The sequence below is a fragment of the Engraulis encrasicolus genome, chromosome 24 (assembly GCF_034702125.1).
Source record: "Engraulis encrasicolus isolate BLACKSEA-1 chromosome 24, IST_EnEncr_1.0, whole genome shotgun sequence".
In the NCBI taxonomy this organism is placed as follows: Eukaryota; Metazoa; Chordata; class Actinopteri; order Clupeiformes; family Engraulidae; genus Engraulis; species Engraulis encrasicolus.
In genome coordinates, this window is record NC_085880.1 from 30,882,766 (window position 1) to 30,910,659 (window position 27,894).

The following is a 27,894-nucleotide window of genomic DNA, read 5'->3' on the forward strand; positions in this document are numbered from 1 at the left end:
CCTTTTTTAATCTGTTCAATTCTTATGTTTTTAAGACCTGTTGTAGATAAAGTAAAGTAGAAGTACTCTTACAGATGTAATTACAATTGCAAAGTTAAAACCATGTAATATCATACCAGCGGTGTTGTAATTACATCTTCTTCAGTATGTCTACTTCATACAACTCTGTTTATGACAACATTCTGTCGTTTAGATCTATGTGAAGTACATTCAGTTGCCTTTTTGCATGAAATTTACTGGAAAAGTAAAGCTGGCCTCTCGATGCTCTAGCCCTTTCACACACATTGGATCACCACCAACAATCCCACTCACTGTTGGCCGAAAAAGCTTAACCACATCATGACAGCATTGCTATAAAATTTGCAGAGAGTCTTAGGTAACACATTAAGACATGGTCGACAATAATAAGGTTATGCTGTAAAAAAGGGTCAACTTGCCTAGCTATTGTGCTATATGTATTTCAATAGTGATGTCCAACCAGTCAACTAACCACAGATTATACAAGGAGTGACTCCTTCTGAAGTACAAACACATTCATAGCTTTTGCCTGAATTGAACTACTGTACTGCAGTAAGAGCCTGAACTATGAAACATGGAGTGGAAGTAGGGGAGAGGGACTAGGGATGGGGCGACACCTTTGACAAACAACTCATAGCTCTGGCATTTGTAAAAGGTCAGCGTTTATGTTTTTGGATCCGCCGAGCTCTGGCCCACGAGTCAGTCCGACAACTCCTCTCATCTGTTGGCAGCGTGTACCGCAACAAAGCCAGATTGTTCTCATGCCTGTGCTTCAGTTAGTCCTGTATGACATCATTTCCTGTGACTCCCCTGTTGGCCTTGCTGGCCTCCTCTAAGTGTGTCTGGGATAGACTACGTGGAGCACAGAAAAGGCAGGAACTGCCTTTTATTAATGTGAGGATCCTACTAGAGCCTGGAAGTACATGTACAAGTACTGAATGTGTGTCTCCCACGCAGGTTTCTAAAGTAAATTTCACGTTAAACCTTTCATGCCGTGTCTTGTTTCCAAAGTGGCAATGACCAAGTCTGTTACTTAAGACTCTTGGTAATTTCATAGGAATCATGTTGTGACGTACTGTAGCTACATTTTTCTTTTTCTTTTTGTTTTTGAGCAATGAGTCGGAATGCCAGCGATCCCACCTGCATCAAAATGTCACATTAAGAAGAAGAAGAAAAAAACGCAACACTGCTGCCTCACAGAAGACCGCAATTTCTTGGCTGGTGTCCTGATGTTCTGACACTGCTACATCTATGTTTTCAACCGTAAACGGAACAGCTCTCCATATTCTTCAGAAACAGCTTTTCAAACATCATGTCCTTGATCCTTTACAAGGGCCCTTTTACAAGCAGCCAGCCAAACCTCTAAAAAGGACACAATCTCTGGTATTCTGTGTGCACACACCCCACCCACCCATAAAATGCATCTATGATCCACAACACAACAACACACAAGTGAGTGACCTCTGAAATTGCATAACCACTACACAATGGAATGCACTGTCAGGTGAGCTGTCTCTCCATCGGGGCTTTAAGTAACAGCTAAAATGTTCTCTAAAAACAGTCAAAATTGTAACCACTGATTTATGGTGCTGACAGAATGGTTTTTGTGTTTATGTGTGTTTGTGTGTGTGTGTGTGGGGGGGGGGGGGTGCAAATGACTGTCCATGTGAGTAATTTGTTCATTGTATTTATGTGTATAATCATATGTTTTTAATGCTTTATGTCCTGCCAGGGACTGTAGAGGCTAACTCTGGTACTACAAGTGAAAGTGAAAGCCCACCTGGGAAATTCCAACTCCCATTGTCGCTAAAAATATTAGAGCACCTTTAACCACATAACCTACTACTATGTCAATTCTAAAAATGCAACACAGGAATTTTACAATAAATCACTTAAGTGACAAAAATGTCCCTTTATCCCAACTGGCCTTACTGGTCGTTGGTGCCTCTGCATTCTTTGATTGTGCTGTAGGGTTTGACTTGACCACTTTCCCCTTAGGCTGGACAGGTGCTGATGCCCCAGGTTTTTTCTGCTGGGGAGCATTTGGGCCTAAAAATGGCAAGACAGACATACAGACAGACAGACAGACAGACAGACAGACAGACAGACAGACAGACACACACACACACACACACACACACACACACACACACACACACACACACACAGCAAAAGTCAGTTTCTCCTTGACCTCGACTGCATGGATAACTTCAGCTGTTACAGTAGGCTATCACAGCATTTTGCGTTGCCTGCCTTTTAAAACCAGCCGAGCATAGGCCTACCTGCTTTGCCGGACTTCACAGGTGATTTTCCCGCAGCTTTACCTGCAGGTTGTTTTGCATTGCGGGAGCTCATGTTGTCTCAGTCAGAGACACAATTTTAAAAACGCTGTCTAATTTGGTTATTAACTCGTTAAAACACGTGTCTATAAAATAATGAAATATAATTCAAACACGGTGGAAAGCTGGGTGTGAAATGCCATTGTGTTCGTTTTCCCTTCACTTCCTCAACGCGTGTTGATCTCCATGGTAACGACTGAACCAGGTGAAGGTAGGCCTACATTCTGAAATGTCCATTCGATGACTATCACTGATAGGCCGCCTCATGATTAGGATGCATGTTTCCCCCCATTCCCACATTGCAAATAGCCTAATAATAATAGCCTAATGCTGGTGCTATAAGCCTACCAGAGATAGGGTCTATGCATTGGCCAATAGCCCAATCAGAAGGTGCGCAATGCTCAGAAGTGACTTTTGTCAGTGACATCCGCCCACTGCATCCCACTGCACAGGCAGGCATCAGCCTACATTGGCAAAAATGGAAAATAAATAAATACATTTTAAAACATGTTTTGCTTGAGGTCGTCATTGTTTGTTTTCGAGTAGTCTAACATACACTGATAACTGGGATGTTTACACTGGTGCAAGCATGACACTGAGTGGATTTACCTTTGCACGTGAGTTCAGAAAGGATCTGTCAATGGAATGACAGTTCTTTGCTGTTCCGCGCAGCGCGCACAACATTCTTGGTTGGTTTTCTGAAACTGGGCGGGGCAACCAACTCACAGGACAGCGATGCAGCTTTTTTCATAACTAGGCTTCTCTTCTTTCGCTCGCCCTGGAAAAGCAACCAACACGACAAGAAACTGGTTCTGCCGGCGCAGAGATGTAACATTGTTTCACAGGGCAGCCCGTATTCGAAACAGCAATAGCGCGTTGATGTACCGGGTCAGCTAATATGACATTAGGCCTACAATAACAAATCTGTGTGAGCAGGGGAAAACACAGTCGTTTCAACAGCTGGTAAGTCCCAAGGTTTAACTTCTTTCCCTAACTTCCGAGGAGTTGCTCAATGTCTATCCAGTGAGGCAAGTGGGTAGCCTAGCCATGGCTGTTGTCTCCGAAGACAATTAATGCTTTACTGCCTATTTGAGATAGACCTATTCAATCAATGGCTAGTCTAGGTCGTAGGCAACATCTGTACACTAAATAAGATATTTTGAAATTAGTCTGAATGTCGTTCTTTTTTACGAATGGCGTTGCCACACCCTCTGACATAGATTTGAGAATGGAAATGCTTGGCAAACAACACCAGGCAAACCGTTTTGCTCCGAGTTATGGGCTACATGCAACTTCTTGACTGCAACTTTAGAATCCTGTTTGATGCCACGAGGAGAGACGACGCGAATGACACAGTTAAAACTGAATAAGATGCCATCAAATTTAGTCTGCGTTTAGATGAAACATGTTTAGGTTCAGTCTGTGTTAGAGGCACAACTGCCATCTACATTTTAACAATGATTTTCAGGTAGGCCTAAGCTTGCACCGACTGTTTTTCCTCTATACCTACCCAGGACGCACCATGGCTCGGCGATCCCAGTGCTCCTCGGCAGGGGATAACCCCCTGGATCCCAACTACCTACACCCTCATTACCGAGAGGAGTATCGCATGGCCATCGATGCTTTGGTGGAAAATGACCTGGAGGGCTATCTGGAGTTCTTGAAGTCGGCAGACGTTGTGGATTTTCTCTCCAGGCTGGAAATTGAGCATATTCAAAACCATGTGCAAAACCCTCAACACGCGGATAAACCACCGGGCGCGACCGGCGAGGGAGATGGCGCGTCAGGCGAGGGCTCTTCGGATACGTACTGGCCCATGCATTCGGATACCGATGCCCCGAGCCTGGACCTGGGCTGGCCCCAACCTATGCACTTTTTTGGGCCGACGGAGATCACTACATTCGTCAACCCCCCTGACCCGGCCATGCCCAGCATCAAGACCCAGGCGCGCAGGCTGATCAAAGACGCACAACTAGTGAGTGTCCACATTTTGCCCTTATATGAATCTGAATATGAATCTGAGTTATTAAAGGATATGATACCATGAAATCTAATCCAGTTGGGATCATTTTAATTTATTATTGGCTTGCTTGAGTCATGGTCCTCGTTGGTTCATCCCAGTGTGTCAGTCTTTTGCGCTTTCAGGAAAATAAGTAGGCCTAGGCCTAAAGGCTGCGCGTAAACTTGAATTCAGCACAGATCTAGAACAATTCACATGAGTTCAGCAGCACAGATCTAGAGCGATAATCGCACACACGGATGATATGAATATTGTGCAGGCCTGTTATTAAATATGATACACTGGAATTCAAGTCTCAAGACTTTGGTGCTGGCAGTTGGTACTCCTCAGAGAATACCATCAAAGATTCTCTATTCTATTCTAAAATTCTGCATTTAAACCGTCTCTGATACCATATCAAATGTTCTCTTCAATGTGTTTTTTAATTATCATCTATAATGTTTTTTATATAATGACAAAGGTTGGGTAAGAATTCCTGTCATTGTGGCGGTAATTACACAGTGTTTAGGCCTATGTCTGGATTGTTGCCCTGTAATTTCCGTCCCACACACAGTGCTTACTTGAATCATCTCTGAGTTTATCACTGCCTTTTCACACAGTGTGCATTAATGAATTATTTGTTCCATATACACTAATCACCCACATTTCAGGGTATTAATGCAGAATTAGACATCCTCAGTGATTTATTGTTTCAACTGAGTGTACATTAAATACACTGTATTCATTCAACACAGAGGAGAGTCTTGCAGAATTTACAGTGTGGGTTTCCGGTTTCTATGTCTCATATGAAATGAACCAATTCAGGATTTCCCACAGACAAAGTAGCATTAAATGCTGCTACAGTCCAAAAACATTAAGCCAATGCAAAGTGTAATTTGTGTACCATTCCCATTGACAGGCATTTAGCGGCTGATGCTCAATTCGTGGTGCTCCGTTTTTATTCTGTGGTACTGCACCACATTATGGTCTGTGTATATGGGAAACACTGCAATTTATTATTGCTCTGTACTTGCAGGTGGTCGCCATAGCCATGGACATCTTCACGGATGTGGACATATTTGCTGAGCTGCTAGAGGCTGCTACCATGCGTAACGTGGCCGTTTACATCATCCTGGACCAGCAGAACGCCCATCACTTCACCAACATGGTCGCCAACTGCAGAGTCAACCTGGAACAAATCAAAGTGAGTGATGTTTACTATGTCAAGGCCAGATTAATGCACAGGCTGGATATGGCTGCAGCCAGGGGCCCCCTGATTGGTCAAAGGGGTGAAACAATCTAGCTGAATTGCAGATGCGATATTGGAAAATCCATCTCTTGTTAATGCTCCTCTTGTAGTTGGCAGACCTAATTACCTGTAGTTTAGGGTCCCTGGGCTATCTTAATTCGGCCCTGCTTACTGCTCAGACTTGTGTGTTGAATATAAAGACGTGATGTGTCTCATTGATGATGGTGTTACAAATTTCTGCCACCGATTCCCATCCACCACTGTGTGTGAACGTCATCCATGTTCGTCTTGCAATTGTATTTTTAGCCTTTGTGTCATTTGTTTACCCACTATGGGTGCATCATTTGTTTACCCATTGTGTGTAGACTTATAATCTTAGCCCTCCCTGCCAGTTCACCTTGACTTTCACAGTAATCTTGTTGTCAGAAGTGCGTAGCTAGTGTGCGACATATTTTAAGCCTACAAAGATAAGATATAAATGTCACATAGCCTGAATACAAGTGGAGGGAAAAGTTGCCAAGATTCATAGAGAGTATGTGTCTTTCCAACTGAGTGCATTGTTGCCACCTAGTGTACAAAAAGCCACTGTGGAAGAGATGGCAGCAGGACTCAGAGTTTGTAATCTGCTGGAAAACCGATCTGTATTTGTGTGATGTGTGCAAACAGTGTGCAAAAAATGCAAAAACAGTGTGCAAAAAAACACAATTTAACCTCTTGCTTAAAGTCTCAAAGGGAATAATAATAATGAAAACCGTTAATAGTTTTTCTATGATTAACACAGCAGTGTGCAAACAATATCTGTAGATTAATTCCCTATGAATGTCTCAATAGAAATTTAAACATAATGAAGTCATATTCTTCTTTGTGTGTCATTACCCATCCCCCTGATTCTGATCTGATCCTCCTCAGTCTGTTCTGATTATTTTTATTATGATTTTTTCCACTCCAGTGTATGCGTGTGAGGACAGTGGCGGGCAGCACTTACCGTTGCCGTACGGGGAAGTCCATCCAGGGGCAAATGATGAACCGCTTCCTACTCATCGACAGCCGAGCTGTTTTAGGCGGCAACTACAGGTGAGCTCTCGCTGCTCTAACCTGAACCGTAGCCTAGCCATGTGTGTACTCTACACCTGGGTTGCTTTCTGCCTGAGGCAACAGAGTTGCTGCTCTGACTTGAAACTTTGTGTACTTCAAATGTGAAATGTGTTTTTTTAAGTGGCATCTGTAGGCGACTGATTGTTACTCTTACTTGAATCAATACTGTTAATCAGTGTTGCTGCTCTCTCTCTATCTCTCTCTCTCTCTTTCTCTCTCTCTCTCTCTCTCTCTCTCTCTCTCTCTCTCTCTCTCTCTCTGTTAGTGTGTGTGTGTGTGTGTGTGTGTGTGTGTGTGTGTGTGTGTGTGTGTGTGTGTGTGTGTGTGTGTGTGTGTGTGTGTGTGTGTGTGTGTCCTACAATAATTTACCTGGCTGCCAGGACCGGTAGCTGTGTTCTGTGGGAAAGTATTTACGTTGAACATGTCTTGCAGGCTCTTGGAGGTCTCTCTGTTGTTTAAGTATTTTGCCACCGGCAATGTGACATTTAGACTAGTTTCTGGTCCATAAGGTGTACATTTCTTTTTATTGCTAACAAGTTGACATAAGATTTGAAGTTTTGCCTCATTTTAGATTTTTTTGTGTCAGTTTTGGACTAGTTAGTGGGGCTAGGGGCAATCGTAGCCAAATGGGTAGGGATTTAGTATTCCTCCAGGGATTGTTACACCAATACCCTGTGATGTGAATGTAAGTCTTGTTGGAATAAAAACAAAAAAGTGTGAGTGTAGGTAAACATGTGTAATGTAATGTAGTTATAGGCTGATGTACTTTTCCACATTATATAGACTTGGCCAACTTTTGTTTTCCACTTCCAACATTGTTATTGTTGTTGGAAGAAAGGTCAGCACAGATGCCTTTATTGACAACGTCAGATTTGAAGTGCATTCAAGTCAAGCTATACATCATGAGTTATTGTGCATCACACACAACACTTTTAATACCCTCTTCTATAGCAGTTTGACACCCACAAGTGTGGGCATGCAAAATGACGGCTGTTTGAATTCACCAAGTACTGACTGTAAAGGTTAAGTTTTAAGTCTAACCAAATCTCCAAGTGTGGGCATGTGTCTGTCTTAGCTCGTGGAGACAGTCTGCCACACCTTCCATGCACAGCAGAGAACAGTACAGTGTTAATGTATCACTTACAGAGGCCAATGTGACACTCTTCTATTTGGTCCTACTCTCCAAGTGTGGAATGAACTCTGAAACATTTACTGTGCTCTCTCTCCTGCCTTGGCACTGTCAGGATGGGGCTTTTGTGCTGCCAAGTGTGGGATATTGCTGTAGTATTAGTGCTGTTTATGTCCGTTTTGAGACTGGGGTGAGAAGTTGTGATATGATCATAAAACCCATACCACTGCAATAGTGCAAAATGAAATACTTTTTGAATGGCCCATGTGTTTGATAGTGGGGATGCCATGTTATACATTTCAACATGAAACCGGTGATATATTTGCTGTTATTTATTTATATATAATAGCATATCATTCATAATAAAGATGTATTATGTAAAAATGTATTATTAAACAATACTGATATATTGTTTGATTGATTGATTGACTGATTGTTTTCTCCTTCTGCTGTGTTGCAGCTTCATGTGGTCGTATGAGAAGCTCCACCGCTGCATGGCACACCTGTTCCTCGGCCAGCTCGTGATCACCTTCGACGAGGAGTTCCGGATCCTGTACGCGCAGTCGGAACCGCTCGTCATGGAAGGCGTCCCGATGGCCATCCAGAAGTACAGCTCCATGCCCGAGCTGCAGAAACCGTACCAGCCATCGTTCCCCGGGGTCAAGCCGGGCCTGGACTGGCCTGGGAATCCCTACGCCGGCCAGACGGAGGTGGACGCCAGAGGATTTCCTTTACTACGAAGGGACTCTGCCCCGGGGTGTTTCCCCACACAGCCCCATGGCTTCCCTCCTCAGCACCCCAGTCTCTACCCTTCTCCTCAGCCCAATATCTTCCCCCCTCCTCTACACCAGCACCACAGACCCGGTGCTCTGGACAGAGGCATGCCCTGTTTTCAAGCATATGGTGAAGCGAGCTCTGGAGCTGGCGCCTTCTATCAGCAGTACCTGATGCACAAGGAAAGGCAGAGCATGGACGCTTTGGAGACGCAGAGCACTCACTCGCACAGGGACCAGTATCAGTGTGAAAGGACTGGCCGGGAACCCACTTACGACCTCTTTGGGAAATACAGACAGAGGCACCAGCACTCGGACCAGCTTTCAGAACCGGGTGGTCCACCCGGTCCACCTGGTCCACCCATGGAGCAAGTGGACAATTACGACCACATGCTCAAGTTTTTACAATCGCAGCCCTCTGCTGACATGGGGCCGGGTCTTGGGCCGGGGGCAGGACTAGAGAATTTGCCGGTGCCAGAAGGTCCGTACACGTCGAGTCGCAGGAGACAACGTTCAGGCCAGTCATACGCCTGCCAGCCCTCCCCAACATCACCCAGCCCTCACGAGGCCAACCGACTCTTCATGGAACAGGGAGGTGGGGAACGCAAGCCAAAGGACGATGAAGCTAAGAAAGGACTGCGAGACTGGAGGATTCTGTCGTACCTCAGTGCGTATGACGATTCTCCTTCAGAGGACCAGGGGTTGGATGTGGGAGACGATTCACCTTTCTCTTCTCAGGAGTATGATCTTGACCCGCTAGACCCTAAAATGGGTCTCAGAAAACCGCCCAGGATGCCCTCTGCTTTCCTCCCCTCACGACAGAAGAGGCAAGTTCAGACGGATGATATGAAAAACCATCCGTCTGTGCAAATAGATGCCATGTCAGGCACCTCAGAATCATCCACCATCCCAGAGGACAAAAGGGCTGGGGATGGAGCAGACAAGCAAGAAGCAGATGCGAACGAGGACCTTCTTCGTAAGAAAGCGAATCCCCCCCTTCAAAGAGCATCAAGGCTGAGGAACTCCCTTCTCTTCAGTTCGAACACAGAGAAGCACAGATCTCTCTTCGATTTGGCCAAACCTAAAGAAGAGTACAAACCTGAGCCTCAGGAGAAAAGTTCTGAGAAGACGCTTTTGAAACAGCAATCTGAGGCGACTGTAGTTGGGGAGGAACTGAAGCCTCCTGAACTTGCTCTCAGCCAACTACAGCGATCGGCGTCATTCATGTTGGACGTGGACGACGCTGACAGCAGGCTGATGTTCTTCAAACAGCTGGCTGCCCAGCGCAAAGCTGAAGCCATGGCGAAGTCGGCCGAGGAAGCCGCAGAGAAGCCCCACACAGAGCTGGGTAAAACAGGAAGCAGCGCCCTTGACACAAGCCACAAGGCCACGGGACAGAAGCAACAGACCTCCGACACCTCACGCAAGCCAACAGATCAGCCTGGGGGAACTGACTCACAGCCATTCAAAGCTACAAAGGATAAGGTTCCCATCATTACACTGCATGTGTCAGATTCAAAGTCAGTGGAAACGTTGAGTGCCGTGGAGGATATCACGTCCGAGGATACCACAGCAGGCCAAGCTCATGGTGTACTTCCACAAATCGCGACAGATGCTGAAAAGATTGAGCAAAAGAGGTTACAAGAGCCTGCTGTCGCTAAGGACGCGAGTCTTGGGCCAAATGTCAAGGTAACACTACTTGCTCTAAATGACTTGTATAAAAAAAAATCCTCCTTCACAGGGGGCATACAACGTTTTGTATTTCTCTTTATGCTATAGGAAAGCATGTTGACACAGCGTCTATTGCTGTTTGTAGGTCATTAAATAAACTTGCTGAGCTAGTTCCATTTTATAACTTCTCTCTCTCTTTTTTAAAGCAGAAGCCACTTGATCCAGCCACTAAGCCTGCCAAAGAGGAGGGCACAGCCATACCTTCAGACATCAAGACTGAGTCACCATCGAGCATCAAACCTGTTCTGCCTGGCCTCTCTGCAGCAGCAGCAGCTGCCGAAAAAACAGTGGCGGCAACCAAAGACACGCCTGACGTCATCTCATCTGGGGAAGCTGCGCACGTGGCGAGTACAGGGACGGCGGAGTCAAGTGGAACCAAAAAAGAAGAGCTTGTGGAAATGCGACCCAAACCCACTCTGCAACACGCCTCAAGACTGAGGAACTCCCTTCTCTTCCGGTCACGGTCAGAGCAGCAAGGAGCTCGGAGAAGGAGTATCCCGGACTATCTGGGTCAAGATGGTGAACCATCATCTGCAGCAGTTGATCCTGGCTCTCAGGACAAAGAGCTTAAAACACCTGAAGACTGTGCTGCAACCGGAACCCCGGCAGCAGAAGCAAGTCACCAAGGTTCTGCACAAGAGACATGTCAGGGAGCACCTGAAGCAAAGCTTGGGGACACATCATATAAAAGACAGGCCTCATTCACACTGGGAGACAAAACCTGCCCCGTTGAGTTCCAGAACAAAGTTCTTCAGAGAAGCACGGCCATGTTGGATCTATCGGACCCCTACTGCAGACTGCGGTTATTCAGGGAGTTAGCTGCTCAACGCAAAGCAGGGCAGGCGGCAGCCAAAGATGCTGAAACTGCTACGGGCGAAATGTCTGAAGAGCCAGACGAACTGAAGGACACCTCTACAAAAGAGGGCAATGTTTCATCCCTACGCCGAAGCAGCTTCAAAGACAAGCCTGCTCCAAACCGCATTGGCAGCCCAGATTATGAAACTGCAAACACAGATGGGAGCTCAGGAACAGAGAGTTTCACGACAGCTCCCAACTCCCCTAGCACTCCAACCCCAACTGAGTTCAGCCCATTATCAGCGGCTCAGAAAGAGTCTAAATCAGCCATTGAACTTACTTCACCTGCATCTCCACAGCCCACCTTCATGAAATGTGTTTCACCTCAGTCGACCTCTCCGACAGAGATTAAGTCTGATCAAAGTGCAGCCAAACAGCCGTCACCTTCAAGGACTTGTGCACCTTTGAAATCAACCGAAGCAGACGGTACCTCAGCGGCTGGCCCCCTTTCACAGACAGTTAAATACTCAAATCCAAACTCCGCCCTCACAAAGTCTCCAACTGGCACTTCATATCCTTCCAATCCACTGACACCCAGTTGTGAATCAAGCACTGCCAAAACTAAAAAGGAATGCCCAGCCACTAAGACAGAAGTCACAAGTCCAGGGAAAAATGCTGCCAATTGTTCCATGAAAACTGGCTCCGAATCAGCAGATAGCTCCTCCCCAGCGAGGCCAACTTCGATAGCTGTGGAGTCCCCAGTACAGTCACTTCCAGCTAAAAGCAACGTTTGCTCTGGAATAACCCCAACAAGCCCAGTGGCTAGCAATCATGCAGCACTTAACACTGACTGCAGCTCAGTTTCTTCTTCCCCAATGAAAGCTAGGCCAACATCCCTGTATTCCCCAACAGAACCCAAATCTCCCTCTGCTGTCACAGTTACTGATACAAGCTCTGCTTCAGCATCTGTCAAAAGTGGCCTACGGCGCAAGAACAGCGCTAAAAAGAGCCCTACCACACCGGAGGTTTCACCAACAAAGCTCAAATCACCCTCGTGTTTGAGGAAAAAAAACACACAGTTACAGGATACCACTAGTAGCCTACAGAGCAAGGACAGTACTGGGAAAAGTCCAGCTGCCAGCACTCCTGAAACCACAAACACAGACTCAGTGTTTTCATTTGTGTCCTCCCCAGTAAAGTCTTCTCCAACGGACGTGACATTCCCAACAGAGAGCAAATCACCCACCAAATCTCCTGCCCTGACCCCCAAATTAGAAAGGAAAGGCTCAAAAAGAAGAAGAAAGGGTTCAGTGCCCTCTAGCCCTCAGAGCCCACACAAGGATACCTCAACAACTCCAGCAGTTGTTGCCAAGGACACGTCTGGTCATGCTAACACTAGCTTATCTCCTTTGTCCTCTCCAAATCAAGCTAATCCAACAGCAAGTGTCACCTCAGCAGAAGCTCGCTCCTCCTCTGTGACCAATGACCCAGCAGCAACTAGTCCATTTCCTGTATCTAAAGGAACTTTATCTCCCCAAAAACAAGACAGTCCAGTATCTGACCTTTCAAAAGAGCATTCTGGTCTGTCAAACATTCCTGAAACATCTGAGGCTGGCCACTTTCCAAATCCGGCTGAAAGGGAGGCTTGCTTAAGCCCCAAGGCATTTCCTACCAGCCCCCGTGATCTGAAGACAGGGGTGGCTAGTTCACTTTCAGACGCTACCAAAACTGACAAAAGCTTCTTCCCCACAGCTGCTGAAACATTCATACCCCCCACCAGCCCAGTGTCAATACCATCAGCTTTACCAGTGAGTCCTGGGTCAGATACACTCACAACAGCCACCGGTCAAGAAAGTGCAACGGAGGCACCTTTATCTCCTGTCCTGACTGTCTCTGGAGGTTTTAGCCCTAACGTACAACCCTCTGTAGTAGAACCAGTCTCGGCTGCAGATGGCTCGGGTAGCTATGCCAGCGTCATTGATAATGGTGTGACTGAGCGGCAGAGTGTCAATAACAGTAGTGATACCAAAGAAGTCCAAGTGAGTGGACATGCCTCAGCAGACACAGCCAAGACATCTGAGGAAACCCAGAGAGAGGATCTCAGTGGTGCTACATCCCAAATCAAAGATCCTGTGACCTCACCGTCATTGGAGGAGTCGGAAGACCAAACGTCTGCCGCTGAGGAGCGGGCGAAAAGCACTTCACCTGCCAGCCGGTACCAGTCCTCCACGGCCAACGTGATATCCTGCAGCAACCTGCGAGACGACACCAAGGTCCTGCTGGAGCAGATATCGGCCAACAGCCAGAGCCGCCAAGCCGCCAAGCAGAACTTAACGCCGGCGCCAAGCACTGACGATGCCAAAGAGGAGGAGGCAGAGAAGGGCGCAAACGAGAAGGGCAAGAGGACCACTGGCAGCAGGTTCCAGAACTGGGAGTCACACATGACCAAGAACGAGCGCGACAGGTTGATCACTGCCATGGAGAGCAAGAGAAAAGAAAGGAGAGTTTACAGCCGCTTTGAGGTGAGGAAGGCAGTCCAAGCACGATGCAGTTTGGCAACACTACTATTACTAATACTATTAATAGTACAATAATAAGCATCAACATTTAGGGTGACAACCAACTTAAAGCAGAGGCTGTGTCTTAATAGGATTTGGCAGTGTTTGTGTCAGTGTTATTTGTCCTGACAGTGTCCTTAAGGAACATATAAGATTACAAATCAAATATTGAATTAACCGTGTTTAACTTGTGTGTAATAACAGTGTGTAACTGTGTTTATTTTGTCACAGGCACTTTAGTTTTTGAAGGACAATGACAAGAGAGGGATGCAGAGGAGAAGACAAGTACCTCCTCGAAGCAGGCGTCATGAAGTCAGGAAGCAGAGAGGATGGGTCGTTTTGGAAGAAAGAGCACCCGGATAGTTACGAGGACGTCCAGCATGGGGTTGGAAAGGGTGATCTAGTATGTTGTGGGAAAGAACACAGGGGCGTTGTGTTAATGTGATGACTCTGCACTGGAAACGAATGTGGTTGCTTGTTGCTTGGAGTATTGATGAAGAAAAGCAACACTGGAATCTTGTCTTGAGATGTGGTTTTGTATTTTAGTGATTGGAGCTGCAGTGTTATTTTTTAACAGTACACATACAAAATGTTTTTTTTTCCTTTTTCACCTGACTGTCAACTGACCAGAGGACATGTCTGACGCCCAAGGACGTGCATACAGGACATTATTCTCAACACATTTGTTGTCATTTATTTGCATAGTGTTAACAGTCTCCTGTGTATTATAGAATCAAAGTGAGTGTATCCAAGGGCACTGTAAATAGTGGGCTATGTGTGGAGGCTGTGGATGATGATATTACACCATGAATTACGTAGGTATTGCACATAATGGGATGGTGAGAGGTAGTGGGACAGACGCAAATTGATCTCTCTCAGCACCAGCATTGAGGTAGCAAATCAAATATGACACTATGGACTGTTCGTTATTCATTGACGGGGAGGGAAGTGTCATGCCATTTAGTTTTTGATGTCCATATCAATATTTTTTTAATCTAAAGTGGAAACACCATTTCAATGTCTGCATATGTTTCAATGTAACACCTCCCCCTTTTGCTATAATTCAGGGGAGGGTCATGCAAAATTTGACAACCAAGGGGAGAAATCTTCCGAAGACCCCCGACAATAAATAACGAACAGTCCCTTATCAATCAATAGCAACACCGAAGTGACAACAGCTGTTCAAAAGCAATATTGATGTGCCATTGTGCTTTGTGTTCAAATTGCAAGTATTTTGAAGCTGTTGTTTGTTCTTTTTTTAAATCATTCCTGGCAAATCTAAAAGTTCCAAGGTGCAACATATTGAACAGGTGATGGTTTGAAAGTGGTTTTCCATCACCTGAAGAGCCATGGACAGTAGAGCTGGCTATCACCTCCATGGATGGAAGTGGAGAGCCAGCTCTGTAGCCGCGGCGACCCTGTAGGCTCTTCCTATTGGCTACTGTACATCAAGGGCAGCCCACAAGCATGGTGTTTACCATAAAACCATTGCACTCCACACTCAATGTTTTTCCTTTCCAACCATCTCTGCCAAAGTTTCTCACCCATTCTACCAATTTATGAAGAATTGTACGGCAGATGTCCCTGACTGACTCACAGTAGCGTTACATCCATGAGATATTTGTGCACCTGGTGATTCTTTTTTATTATTATTTTTCCTCAAAATTCAACACAAAGCCAGTGTCAGTCCAAACCTGTCAGTGGAGTTTATATGGAAATGTCAATAGAGGTGAACAAACAGATGGATTTGCAGTGAGAATGACATGGATGTAGAACTGTGGTTCTCAACCTTTTTTGCGCAAACACCCCCTGCACCTCATCCTAAGCCTGCCAATGCCCCCTTTACGATTACAAAATTTAAATGGACTAATGCCCCCAATGACAACTAAGCACCACCCCTGCTCAACTTTATCCCTCTCAACCCACTCAATTGCCACTTACTATATTTTTTCTGGCTTTTTCTGTAAACCACAGTTTCTGTGACACACAGATGCTATCGTACACAAAGACCAAATGAAACAAAAAAGCACTCATGAACAATTGTAGTTTACGGCACATGCAAAAGAGCACACTCACATCTGAATGTCTGTGAGCAAGTATCTTTCTACTGTTACATTACATTACCACTGCCACTTTACCCATTCCCTGCATTTACACAACATTCCCTTTTATTTTCTTCTTTTTTGTATCTGTTGAAAATCAAATGCATCTCTACCAGCTTTGGTATCGAACACAATGTAGTATGATTAAGGTGTATATTTATAAAATTCCATTTGTATATATGAGAAAGGTTTATGGGATGAATACCATGTACATGAATAAAAAACAAACATGGAATGAATCTGTGAATCTGTGTCACTTAAATGCCACTGTAGATTTAGGCCTACTGCACATTGGCCCATCACTCTGCTGAAAACACTAAACTGTATCCTAACAACATTGCTATGACATTACCAAGTCGCTTTAACAGGTTACGATTTGGTCACTATTGGTGACAGTAAGGTTATAATTGACTGTGTGTCAAGGGGTTCATATTTTTCTGCTCTGGACTAAGTTTGTAGGCTATTGTTGCAAATATCTGAGACGGACATACTGTAACTATACATTGTCTCAGTCAGATTAAAGCAACACTTAATCGTTTTTATCCTCGGGTTTCTCAACAAATTGCCCCTTATTCAAGAAAGGGCCTGCTTCTCAAAACATGCAGTTATGGCCTATGGAGAGAGGGGAAAGCCTAAAGTGGACTGTTACAAATTGCTGAACCTCTGAAGCAAATTTGGAAACCTTATTTTAACATTATTCTAAAAAAAATGTTCTGTTGCTTTAAATGTGTTCCCTAACCGGTTTGTAAAACAATAGTGGAGCTATAAATATCATGGGGCTTATTTACTCAATCTTAAATTCAAAGCTTACTGTGCACACAGAATAGCACACTCAAAGTCTGCCCGAAAAAAGCTTACGCAAAGAACGGAAAACAAAAAAAAGCACAGCAGCTTACATCAGGCAGCACAGAGAGGCCTTTGTGTCCGACTGCACCCTGCGCTCCCCTACCCAGCTCATAATTAGCGTACAGCACATCATGCTAATCTTCAAATAAAAGGATTTTCCACCGCATACTCCTTTCCCAAGACCCTTCTCCACCCCTCCATCCCCTCCCTGCCACTTCATTGCATGTCACTTCTAGTTAGTGAGCCACACAGACCTGTTGGAGCTGCCTGGTCGGAGTGCATACACAGTAGAGAGGCGTGGAGCTCAGGTTGAAGTTCAGAGTTCACCCAGGAGACACAAGGGAGCAAGACTATACTACTGGACTACAAGACTTGTACTGAAAGACTAAACAATCATGAGTGGAAGTGTCCAGAAGGTCTTTCACCTGGCTGCGTTCAGCTGGTACGCCTTCGTCATCAAGTCGCTGTATGCCAAGGGAGATGAGGAGCCCCCGCCTGGCATATTCCCCTACGGCGGGCCCTGGAAATACCTCACCTTCCTCAACCTGGTAGGAGGACATGCTTATGCTGGAGTGGCTTTTGTGTGTGATTTGTGTTTGTGTTTGTGTTTGTGTGTGTCTGTGTGTGTGTGTGTGTGTGTGTGTGTGTGTGTGTGTGTGTGTGTGTGTGTGTGTGTGTGTGTGTGTGTGTGTGTGTGTGTGTGCGCGCGCGAGCGCGCGCGTGTGTGTGTGTGTGTGTGGCATTTTCTGTATGGTGTGCCCTGGAAATACCCCATTTTCTTCAACAAGTTGTTTTTTTTATGTGCCTTTATTATTTGATATGGTAGTAGAGGGGGTACATCAAATGGTCAGCAGAGAGAGAGCGAGAGAGAGATGGGGAAGATTGAGAAATGTCCCTATAGGCTGGAATCGAACCCAGATCCCTGGCGATGCAGTACAGTGCCTTAGCCATTTGAGCCCAGGCCAAGGCCAGGCTTCTTCTGCCAAGACGGTCCAGAGTGGGATGCTAAGTCACTGAGAGAGAGAGAAAGAGAGAGAGAGAGAGAGCGAGAGAGCGAGAGAGAAAGAGAGAGAGAGAGAGAGCGAGAGAGCGAGAGAGAGAGAGATGAGGTCGGGATGACAAACAGCACAGGCTGGATTCCGGATCTGAATCCCTGTCCACAAGAGCTCGGCTCGCTCATGTCCATTTATGGTTCTAGTGGAGGAGTGGAGAGAGAGAAGAGTGCTTATCTTTGTGTTGAAAATAGTAAAAGTCATGAATGTCCAAACCACTGGAAGAAAATGTAGTCTAGAGGGAGAAGAGTGTGTGTGTGCATGTGTGTGTGCGTGTGTGCGTGTGCATGTGCGTGTGCGTGTGTGTGTGTGTGTGTGTGTGTGTGTGTGTGTGTGTGTGTGTGTGTGTGTGTGTGTGTGTGTGTGTGTGTGTGTGCTTGCACTCCAATCACAGTGGTACATTTATAAAAGATGAGAAAGTCACATTCCACCAGGACTCTTCAGAAGAGGGGTCCATTGGCCCAAAATGTCATGTAAAAATGAAACAAGTGGGAGCACAAAACCCTGGATGTGCAGACTGTAGCCTGTTAATGCAGTTGGCTCTGTCGACGGGTCTATTTACTCTTTGAGGAAAACTCTCAACTCATAACAACATTGATATGTCAATGCAGAGAGTCTTAAGTAACCGTTTAAGATTTGGTCATGACCATTTTGGTGACAATAAAGTTATAACACAGGCTCTGAGCTATGGGGTTAGCCAGCAACTGAATTGTGGATTTCCTATTATGCCCTGGTTGCCTTTTGCACATGCTCAGAATGCCACAGGCCAAAGCACGAGCGGGGAGTCGTGAACGACTTGCACATGACCTAATCATGTTACATAAGACTGAGTAGTGGGGGAGCGACCACCTGTGTGTGTGTGTGTGTGTGTGTGTGTGTGTGTGTGTGTGTGTGTGTGTGTGTGTGTGTGTGTGTGTGTGTGTGTGTGTGTGTGTGTGTGTGTGTGTGTGTGTGTGTGTGTGTGTGTGTGTGTGTGTGTGTGCGCGCAAGCGTGCGTGCGTGCGTGCAAAATGAAGTCAGGCTTGGTGGCGTAGCGAAAGGATTAAGAAAAAGAAAACTAAACCACAGGGGAAAACAATGGCTTCTGCGTCATTCCTCCTACAAGGTCCAGGTTTATATTACCACCAAAAAGTCCGCCATCAAAAAGCCATGTCAAAGTCAACGAAGTAGCACCCCCTACATTTGAATTGCATACTCTCATTCTCTGACTATTGTTTTCAAATGGCAGGTTAACAGAGTGGAGAGTAGAGTTTTCTATTTTATTTATTTATAAAATGATGTTGCATTATTCAGTACAGTTCCACTGAAAGCAAGTACATGTGGTCTCCTTCCAGATCCTGCAGATGGTGTATTTTGGCCTGGCATCGGTGCAGGACCAGAAGTCTTCAGGGAAGCTGCTGAGAGTGGCCAGGGACCTGCTCTTCTCCGTCTACGTCTTCCCTGTGGGCATGGTGAGTATAGAGGAGGACAGCGTGCCTGACACACACCTGCAAGCTTGCATGCATTGCACGCGCACACACACAGACACAGACGCAGACACACATGCACACGCACACGCACACATGGACGCGCGTATACCTTTGCTTTTACAATGCACAGCATATGCACACTCACACACACATACACACACACACACACACACACACACACACACACACACACACACACACACACACACACACACACACACACACACACACACACACACACACACACACACACACTACAAGTAACAATAGCCAATAGCATGCATATACTGTATGAATGCATATGAATGTGTGTGCGTGCGTGCATGCGTGCCTGCATGTGTGTGTGCATAGCGAATATTGCGCTGTGCACAAACACACACACACAATCATATGCACAAGTCAGGACAGGTAGCCTGCGTACTGCGTAGGAAACTGACATCTCTGCCAATTCATTTTTCTTGTCAGGAAAGTGATGTATAGAGAAAGGGTCATACAGATGCATCTCCCCATTAAGTTCAGCTCAGCTGCCTCAGGTGTAATCCACTGCGAGATCTTGCTCTTCCGGTAGTTCGGCTTTTGTCAATATACAGTGTTAAACATTTGCACTGTAAACTATACTATGTAAAGTGAACTTTTATCACAGATTTGGGTGATACGCCTTTATAAAGACAAAAACTAGCTCAAGTTCAAGTGCCTATTATGGATTTCATTATTTCACTAAAAATACATTGTTAGTCAAATGGGAGATAAGCCTACTGAAAAGAAAGTGAATAAAGAAGCACTCATCAGATTTCTTTTTTCATTTTTAATCGCCTCACATCACAGACGTTTCGGGCTTACACCCTTCTTCAGTGTGAAATGGCGATTTCCAGAAAGAAATCTGATGAGTGCTTCTTTATTCACTTACTTTTGAGATTTGAGTTCATTCATTGACGAAGTTAAGCACCCAGTGTAAAGTATAAGAAGACAAGGTGTTGAGCGCGCTTCCTGATCTTTCTAGATAAGCCTACTGAGCATGTTGTTCCGAGCAACCTTAACCCTCTGAGGTCCGAGTGCCCTTCAGAGGGCAACCTGTCTCCAAAAACAAATCTGTAACTCTGTGAGTTTTTATCATTGAAACATATAAGTCACACCATTAGAAACCTCAGACCTTCCCGGTTCCAAATATATGTGTATGAAATAAAATTACTTGAAAATGTCAGGGTGGTGCAAGCAGCCTAAACGCCTCTGAAAGGCCTTAGACCTCAGAGGGTTAATGTATATGCAGCTCTATCTTGTCCCCTGCTGGTGACTACAGGAAATGAATTTACCCTCATCAAAGCATGTTTTGAGCTGTCTTTTTTAGCCAGTGAAATTTCAGCTAAATTAAATCAGACTTATTTCTTAAAAACTTGTATTCGTTTTGTGTGTTGTAGATATGACATACTAAACACTTTGTTCTGCCTGTGCAGTTTGTAGTTGTAGTGATGTTTGGTTTCTTGTCATTGTGTGTGTTGTAAATATGTCACAATGTAACCTCAGATTGTTCTGTTTCTAGTGGTGACGTCCTGCTTGATGAATAGGCTACTTGTTAATTGTGTGTGCTGACATAGTAAACGCTATGCCTTCTCTTCTCTTCTCTTCTCTTCTCTTCTCTTCTCTTCTCTTCTCTTCTCTTCTCTTCTCTTCTCTTCTCTTCTCTTCTCTTCTCTTCTCTTCTCTTCTCAGTTTGTAGTGGTGATGTTCTGGTCCATCTTCGCGTACGACCGCCAGCTGGTGTACCCTGCCTCCCTAGACGCCTTCTTCCCTCCCTGGATGAACCACGCTATGGTCTGTACTCATGAAGACATACCTTACAGATCTGCACAGTTAGGCACACATGGTTACAATGACTTCTTTTGAACCACGCTTTGCCTTAGAGTCATACGTTTTAAAATGTCCTCTTCTGGACATGTCATCGGGGCTGGGCATAGACCAAAAAGAGGCCCGGGTATTTTTGCACGGCCTCCTCTAAATTTTGAGCCAGTCTCTTAACCCCTCAGCGCAAAGCCTTTGTTATAACCTTATTGTCACCAAATTGGTAATACCAAATCTTACTGTAATTGGTTACTTAAGACTGTCTGCAGTCATAGCTTGTTGTTATGATGTAGGTGAGAGTTTTCAGCAAAGAGTGAATAGGCCCATGTACTGGCCCATCTGCAGTTCAGTAAGAGGCTACAGAAATACAAAAAAGCCAATAGCGTTGGCCTCTGAGGACTGTCCGCCCACCTGGAAATGACCTGTATTCCAGTCCAGGCCTGCTTACCATAGTCCGAACCCACGGCAAAGTATACCTCGCAGATCTCCACATTAGTTGTGGGCATGTTGACAAAGCTTTCTTTTGCACCATAGTTTGAACCCATGACAAAGTTACAGATCTACAAATCAGACACACATGTTAACAAAGCCCTCTTTTGAACCAAGCAACGGTCACTCTGCTCGTGATGAAACACCCTACAGACCTGCTCATTAGATAGGCCTGCGTGTGTTTACAATGCCCTCTTTGAACCAGGGCAGGCTCTTACTCTATGCTCATGGCAATAACAAAGAGCAATCCCATGTGTTAAACAACATGGGAAGGTGGAAATGCCTGGCTTACAAAGTAAAGTGATTTAATCAAGTCAAGTCAAGTAGGTTTTATTGTCAATTTCTTTACATGCACTGGTCATACAAAGAATTTGAAATTACATTTCTTGCTTTCCCATACAGACATAGACTAATTAAGGTAAGGACATAGACAGTATAGACATAGACAGTACTTATACATGGACTTAAGACAGTATGGACATAGACAGTGCTCATACAGACATTTAAAGTGCAAGACTGGACAACAGAAGACTTGTAGAGGACATACAGTAAGAGGTATTTGTTGTGTTTTTGTGCTTTTCCTAAAAAAAGTCCTTTATAGCGTTCTGACATGGTAATAGTAGCATTTTGAAGAAAATAAATATAAAAAGGTCTGTCAAGTACACCAGCAGCAGTGTGTGTGTGTGTGTGTGTGTGTGTGTGTGTGTGTGTGTGTGTGTGTGTGTGTGTGTGTGTGTGTGTGTGTGTGTGTGTGTGTGTGTGTGTGTGTGTGTCTCTGTGTGTGTGCAGGTAGAAGGTGCGGTGTGCGTCTTGTGTGTGTGTTCGTGTGTCTGTGTGTGGGTGTGTGTGTGTGTGTGTGTGTGTGTGTGTGTGTGTGTGTGTGTGTGTGTGTGTGTGTGTGTGTGTGTGTGTGTGTGTGTGTGTGTGTGTGTGTCAGTGTGTGTATGTTTGGGTTTAGTGCAGAAAGTGCAGTGTGCTTGTGTGTGTGTGTGTGTGTGTGTGTGTGTGTGTGTGTGTGTGCGCATGTTTTGAGTTAGTGCAGGTTGAAAGTTCAGTCACAAGTATAGTAGTGCAGGTGGAATGTTCAGTCGCAGATATGGTGGTGGGGGATGGGGGGGGGGTTGTCAGTGGCCTTGCTGGCTAGAGGCTGACAGTGGGGGGGGGGGGGGGGGGTTGTTGTCAGTGGCCTTGCTGGCTAGAGGCTGACAGTGGAGGGAGAGTGGGTTGAGTGTTCAGCATCTTGATCGCTTGGTGCATTGTGCTGCTCGCCAGCCGGGTGGTACGGGAACGGAGGCGCCTGTACCTCTTTCCAGAGGGCAGGAGGCTGAACAGTTTGTGTGCAGGGTGGCTTGTGTCTTTGATGATCATCAGTGCTTTCCGGGTGAGGCGTGTGGTGTAAATGTCCTGCAGGGAGGGGAGTGGTACTCCAATGATCTTCTTCGCTGTGTTCACAACACGCTGGAGTGTCTTCCTGTTTTTCTCCGTGCAGCTTCCTCCCCACACTGTGATGCAGTTGGACACGACGCTCTCTATGGTTCCTCTGTAGAATGTTGTCATGATGGAGGGTGTAGCACTTGCCTTCTTTAGTTTGCGCAGGAAGTAGAGACGCTGATGGGCCTTCTTCGCCAGTGATGTAGTGTTGGTGGTCCAAGAGAGGTCGTCGCTGATGTGCACTCCAAGGAACTTGGTGCTGCTCACTCTCTCCACAGCATCGCCGTCGATGGTCAGTGGTGGCAGTTGTTTTTGGACCCTTTGGAAGTTGACAACAATCTCCTTGGTCTTGTTGACATTCAGCAGGAGGTGGTTGTCTTTGCACCATCTGGCCAGCAGGTCTACTTCTTCTCTGTAGTGAGTCTCATCGCCCTTGGTGATGAGGCCCACCAGTGTTGTATCATCCGCAAACTTCACTAGATGGTTAGTGCTGTGGGTCGTTGTGCAGTCGTGTGTCAGCAGCGTGAACAGCAGGGGGCTGAGAACACAACCTTGCGGAGCCCCCGTGCTCAGGGTCAGGGTGTGTGGCTAGGTATGGGGACGTGAAGCCAGCCAACAAGGCAAAGAACCAGTCTCTGGGTCCCAAAATGTGTCCTGCACACTGACCGTTACGTCATCATTAAATGGAAAGTTTTAGTCACCTGATGTGTTGGTCAATGAAAGCAAACACATTTACTGTAAGCTGTCCCTCTGGGAACCCGCGGTGTTTCCCACTCTAATCCATTTAATCTCACAACCTTGTTCTCACTCCCAAAGTATTAGTATTTGAATTGCATCACTTGCGAGAACACTTTCTGACGTCACGTCAGACTGTTTTCATTGTGGGAAACACTAAGCGTGCTGTGATGTCTCTTTCGTGAGCCTAGAGTCATCTTCTATTAAAACTCATACAAAAAGTCTGATGTAATGTAATGTGGTGTATCTTTGAAGGTTCTCATTCACAGGTTATACAAAGAGTTTAGTTGAGGACTTCTCCATTAGAACTCAAATCTTTTGGTATTATTATATAGTGCACAATGTACACAGCAAATTCTGCAGTGTTCATTCAACACTTTGAGGGTTGATTTGACCTTATTTGGACATAAATGAACTCTTTAAGTGTTGAACCAACACCGCAAAATGTACTGTGTAAAAGGGGTGCAAGATACAGTACCGGTAGGTCTAAAATACAGGTAAAACCCGTGAAAAAACGCAGTAAAAAACACAATGTTAATTCAACCCTATTGAGTACTCTGGGACCAAATACAATCTTGAAGCTGTTAAATTGACTACCGGCATGTTCTGAATGAACACTTCATTTTGTACTGCAAAGTAATAATGGGCCTATAATGATGGTTTGGGGTGACATTACATGTGTTTTCTACAGCACACCATTGTGTTTCCAATCCTGCTGGGAGAGATGCTGCTGCAGCCTCACTCCTATCCAAAGATCAAGACGGGCATGACCGCACTGGGCGTCGTAGGGCTGGCTTACTTAAGCTGGTAGGTCCCTTTGGTTAACCGGATCCCTTTGCACAGAACCTTTGCTATAACCTTACTCTCACCAAACCAATGACATTTATAACAGATTTATGACAACAATTTTATCTAAAGGAGCTTAAGGAGTATGATCGAAAAATAGTAAGATTACAGCTGAGTAGTCTATATTTTCTCTGATATGAGTGGCTGTTGCTGCCTAATTGGCCTTCAATGTTTCCCCAGGGTGATCTGGGTGTACCTGAGTGTGGGTATCTGGGTGTATCCCCTCCTCAACTACTTCAGTCAGGCTGGACTCATCGCCTTCTTCTTTGTCAACATGACCGTGGTGACTCTGCTCTACCTGATGGGCCAGACCATGAACAACCGGCTTTGGGGTAGGTGCACAGTAGCCCGACAGGCCAGACCATTCATTTAGAATTACTTCTTAAATAATGTAGTCGGCTATGGGCATATTTGCCTGCAATTACGGGAGAAGGCAGGGAATGGGTGGGAGATACAGAGGGTCTAAAACAGAGGTAAAACAGTGAAAACACACACAGCCAAAAATGCAATGCTAATTCAACACTTATGGAGTACTCTGAGACTTCTGGGGTGAGTTTCTCAAAAGGGAAGTTGTTAGCCTGTTAGCAACTTCGGTAGTTGCCAATGGGAAAATGCATTGAAAGCAACGAAGTAGCTAATGTAGTAAGCAACTTTGCTTTCGAGAAATTCAAGTCAAGTCAAGTTTATTGTCAATTTCTTTACATGCACTGGTCATACAAAGAATTTGAAATTGCGTTTCTTGCTCTCCCATGCAGACATAGACTAATCTAGGTAAGGACATAGACAGTATAGACACAGACAGTACTCTATACTGTCTATGTCCTTACCTAGATTAGTCTATGTCTGCATGGGAGAGCAAGAAACGCAATTTCAAATTCTTTGTATGACCAGTGCATGTAAAGAAATTGACAATAAACTTGACTTGACTTGAAATTCTCGAAAGCAAAGTTGCTTACTACATTAGCTACTTCGTTGCTTTTAATTCACCCCAGATGCGGTCAAGGGGGTGTTAAAAAAAATGCTGAGAACCACGTTCTAGAAGATGTTAAATTGACTCTACTGTATGTGTTGAATTAACACTTCATCTTCTATGGTACAGCAGTGCGGACAGCTATGGGATAGTAGGCTCTATCAGCTCTTGGCTTGTTCACAATGCGCACCTTTATTGGAGTAATGAGCTGGGATCTGGTTCTCTCCACTCTCCTCTATCTTTCTCTCTCTCTCTCTTTCTTTATCTCTTCAAACTTTCTCAGGAAAAAAACAAAAGGCCAAGAGGAAGGCATGAAGAGGAGGTTTCTCTCTGGGATATTTATTAAAGCTGACCATGTGCTGATGTTGGTGCCCCTACGTTTTCCACATGAATTGCTTAAGTAGGCCCTATTACTGTGAATGTTATTATTTCTGTTGAGCAATTAACAATGCAAAAAGACCAAGAGCTGTAAAGGATACTACCAAAGGTATATCAGAATAAAGTCTTGTGATTATGATTTTCCTTATCACATGTCAACCATTTTTACATTATGTTGCCGTCAGTATAAACAAATGCATAGGCTACAAATGCAGCTGTGAGAAAGCGAATACAAATACAATTGTTGTGTGACAACTAGGAATAAAGCAGGAATACAAACATGGCCTTTAAATGTAATAAAACATGATCCTACATTTGACAGAGGCCTGGGGCCGAAAGTCACGGAACATCCAGAATAAGTTAAAAAAAATCAATAAATCTTTCATAGAAAACCCTCTCGTCTTTTCTCACGCTGTGTCTTTGTACTTTGCACATTGGCTCTACTCCTCCTACTCAAGCGAGTAGGTCGCTTTTCTGCTTTGCTCCTGCCTAACTTCAATTTCTTTACTTTCTTTTCACACTATATCTTGGATTTTATTTGCCATATACACAGTTTTTAACAAGTTTAGAGAAGAACAACAGAGGATTTTATTCATACATTAGTGTTTTTCACAAGAGAACCTAGAAGTCAAAACAATTGCCGAGCTGAAACAATAACAAAATGCGACAACGACAGTCCAAAAAATGGATACTGCTGGAACAACGGATTTCTGCCCTGGAATCCTTACTGGGTGATCGCCTATCAAAGACTGAAGGAAGTCCTGAAACAGGTGCCGCAAATGCAAAAGCAGACCAACGACCGGCTGATGTGACATTTGTGACGCTGGACGAAACACCTGGCAAAAGCTTCGCAAAGCAAAATGTGAGTAGGCCTACTCACTATTGGGAAAGCAAAGGGGCTCGACCCAAAAACAGAGATAAAATACTAACTTCAACACCAGTGCGGTCTGCTGCTGCCAGACCAACTTTTTCAGGGCAGCCCATAAAACTTCAAAATCGATTTGAGTGCCTTGAACAAGTGGAACCAGTTGCTCCCAGAATAAAAACTGAACGTACACCGCATTGGAATAACAAGAACAAAGTTAGACGGCAGCTGCCTGCCTCTCCTACAACACTTGTTGTTGGTGATCTGAGTGTGAAAAATATCGGAAATGGAACTTTTAAAGTGTCCTGTCTGCCCCATGCATCCGTACGTGAGACCAAGGACAGTATCCCACAATTGGTGTCTGACCACAGATCTATTGATCGCCTTGTTGTTCACTGTGGGGCAGCGGATCTGTTCAAAGAGCAAATAACTGTCAAAAAGGATTTTAATGACTTATTTTCAACTCTAAAAGATCTGAAAATTCCATTCTTCATCAGCGGGCCAATACCAGCACCATGCTATCGCGACTTTGCGTTTTCGAGATTAAATTGCTTAAACACATGGCTGTCAAGGACATGCAGATCCAACGGTATCAGCTTTGTTGACAATTTCGACCGTTTCTGGAGACGCACTGTACTTTTCAAAAAAAACAGTGCAGAACTGAGTTGGACCGGCGCCAAAGTGCTGACAGACCAGTTGGTTTACAGCATTGAGACCTTGGGCGCTGATAAGCGGCCTGTATCTGTATCCACTCAGACACAGGGGCATTTCAACAAGCCCTCTGTGCCTGTAAGTGTGCAAACTGAGCCACAGACTGGCGAAAGCACACACACAGATGACGTAGCCAAGTCCCTCTCTGCTCAAGTGGAAAACAACGGAACACACAGAACTCGCCACAAACTGAACCAGCTTTCGGAACAGCTGGAAGATCTGTCACAGAAACTGGCAGCAAGCCGCTCGCCGGAGATCAAGTGTTCACCTCCTTGTCGGACTGGCAAAATGCCATTGGCATCACCAATTCCACCTCCCAGGTCTGCCAAAAAGCGACTGTCCACACAGGAAATAGGAAATGTGGTTTCCTCAAAACCAAACTCACCCCCCAGATGTGGCGAAACGCAGCCACCAGCAAGCCCTGGCAACGGCGACAAAATGCAATCACCAATGGAATCACAACCTTCCCGGAACGACG

The 27,894-nt window shown here is 45.2% G+C and overlaps 3 protein-coding genes across 5 annotated transcripts in view; 2 read left to right on the top strand and 1 right to left on the bottom strand.

The window, feature by feature from the left end:
- LOC134441071 (IQ motif and ankyrin repeat domain-containing protein 1-like) overlaps positions 1–2,535 on the bottom strand; it is a 22,462-nt gene extending 19,927 nt beyond the window's left edge. The window contains exons 1-2 of the mRNA XM_063191263.1: positions 2,301–2,535; positions 1,951–2,067 (exon numbers count right to left, since the gene is read on the bottom strand). Coding sequence (XP_063047333.1) covers positions 1,951–2,067; positions 2,301–2,373 — 190 coding nt within the window. The 5' untranslated portion in view covers positions 2,374–2,535. The remainder of the gene's footprint in view (positions 1–1,950; positions 2,068–2,300) is intronic.
- A 544-nt stretch (positions 2,536–3,079) lies between these two features.
- fam83ha (family with sequence similarity 83 member Ha) lies at positions 3,080–16,004 on the top strand. 2 transcript variants are annotated; one of them, XM_063191615.1, is made up of 7 exons: positions 3,080–3,320; positions 3,872–4,332; positions 5,393–5,560; positions 6,555–6,679; positions 8,290–10,291; positions 10,480–13,650; positions 13,918–16,004. In XM_063191615.1, exons 2-7 carry the CDS (start codon positions 3,880–3,882, stop codon positions 13,924–13,926), a joined length of 5,928 nt encoding a protein of 1,975 aa, XP_063047685.1. In that variant the 5' UTR covers positions 3,080–3,320; positions 3,872–3,879; the 3' UTR covers positions 13,927–16,004. The 2 variants fall into 2 exon arrangements, with proteins under 2 accessions (XP_063047685.1, XP_063047686.1); XM_063191616.1 differs by having other exon boundaries at positions 10,483–13,650.
- A 137-nt stretch (positions 16,005–16,141) lies between these two features.
- Positions 16,142–25,979, top strand: LOC134441347 (androgen-dependent TFPI-regulating protein). 2 transcript variants are annotated; one of them, XM_063191618.1, is made up of 6 exons: positions 16,142–17,182; positions 19,021–19,137; positions 20,863–20,964; positions 24,338–24,453; positions 24,673–24,824; positions 25,746–25,979. In XM_063191618.1, the coding sequence occupies exons 1-6, from the start codon at positions 17,030–17,032 to the stop codon at positions 25,775–25,777; spliced, it is 672 nt and encodes a 223-aa protein (XP_063047688.1). In that variant the 5' UTR covers positions 16,142–17,029; the 3' UTR covers positions 25,778–25,979. The 2 variants fall into 2 exon arrangements, with proteins under 2 accessions (XP_063047688.1, XP_063047687.1); XM_063191617.1 differs by lacking the exon at positions 25,746–25,979 and having other exon boundaries at positions 24,673–25,156.
- Positions 25,980–27,894: the final 1,915 nt, after the last annotated feature.

Coding starts and splice junctions, on each gene's coding strand:
- fam83ha (XM_063191615.1), top strand. CDS start 3,880: ATGGCTCGGCGATCCCAGTGCTCCTCGGCAGGGGATAACCCCCTGGAT. Junction 5,561..6,554: donor TCAACCTGGAACAAATCAAA/GTGAGTGATGTT, acceptor TTTCCACTCCAG/TGTATGCGTGTGAGGACAGT. Junction 10,292..10,479: donor GTCTTGGGCCAAATGTCAAG/GTAACACTACTT, acceptor TCTTTTTTAAAG/CAGAAGCCACTTGATCCAGC.
- LOC134441347 (XM_063191617.1), top strand. CDS start 17,030: ATGAGTGGAAGTGTCCAGAAGGTCTTTCACCTGGCTGCGTTCAGCTGG. Junction 17,183..19,020: donor ACCTCACCTTCCTCAACCTG/GTAGGAGGACAT, acceptor GTCTCCTTCCAG/ATCCTGCAGATGGTGTATTT. Junction 24,454..24,672: donor GGGCTGGCTTACTTAAGCTG/GTAGGTCCCTTT, acceptor ATGTTTCCCCAG/GGTGATCTGGGTGTACCTGA.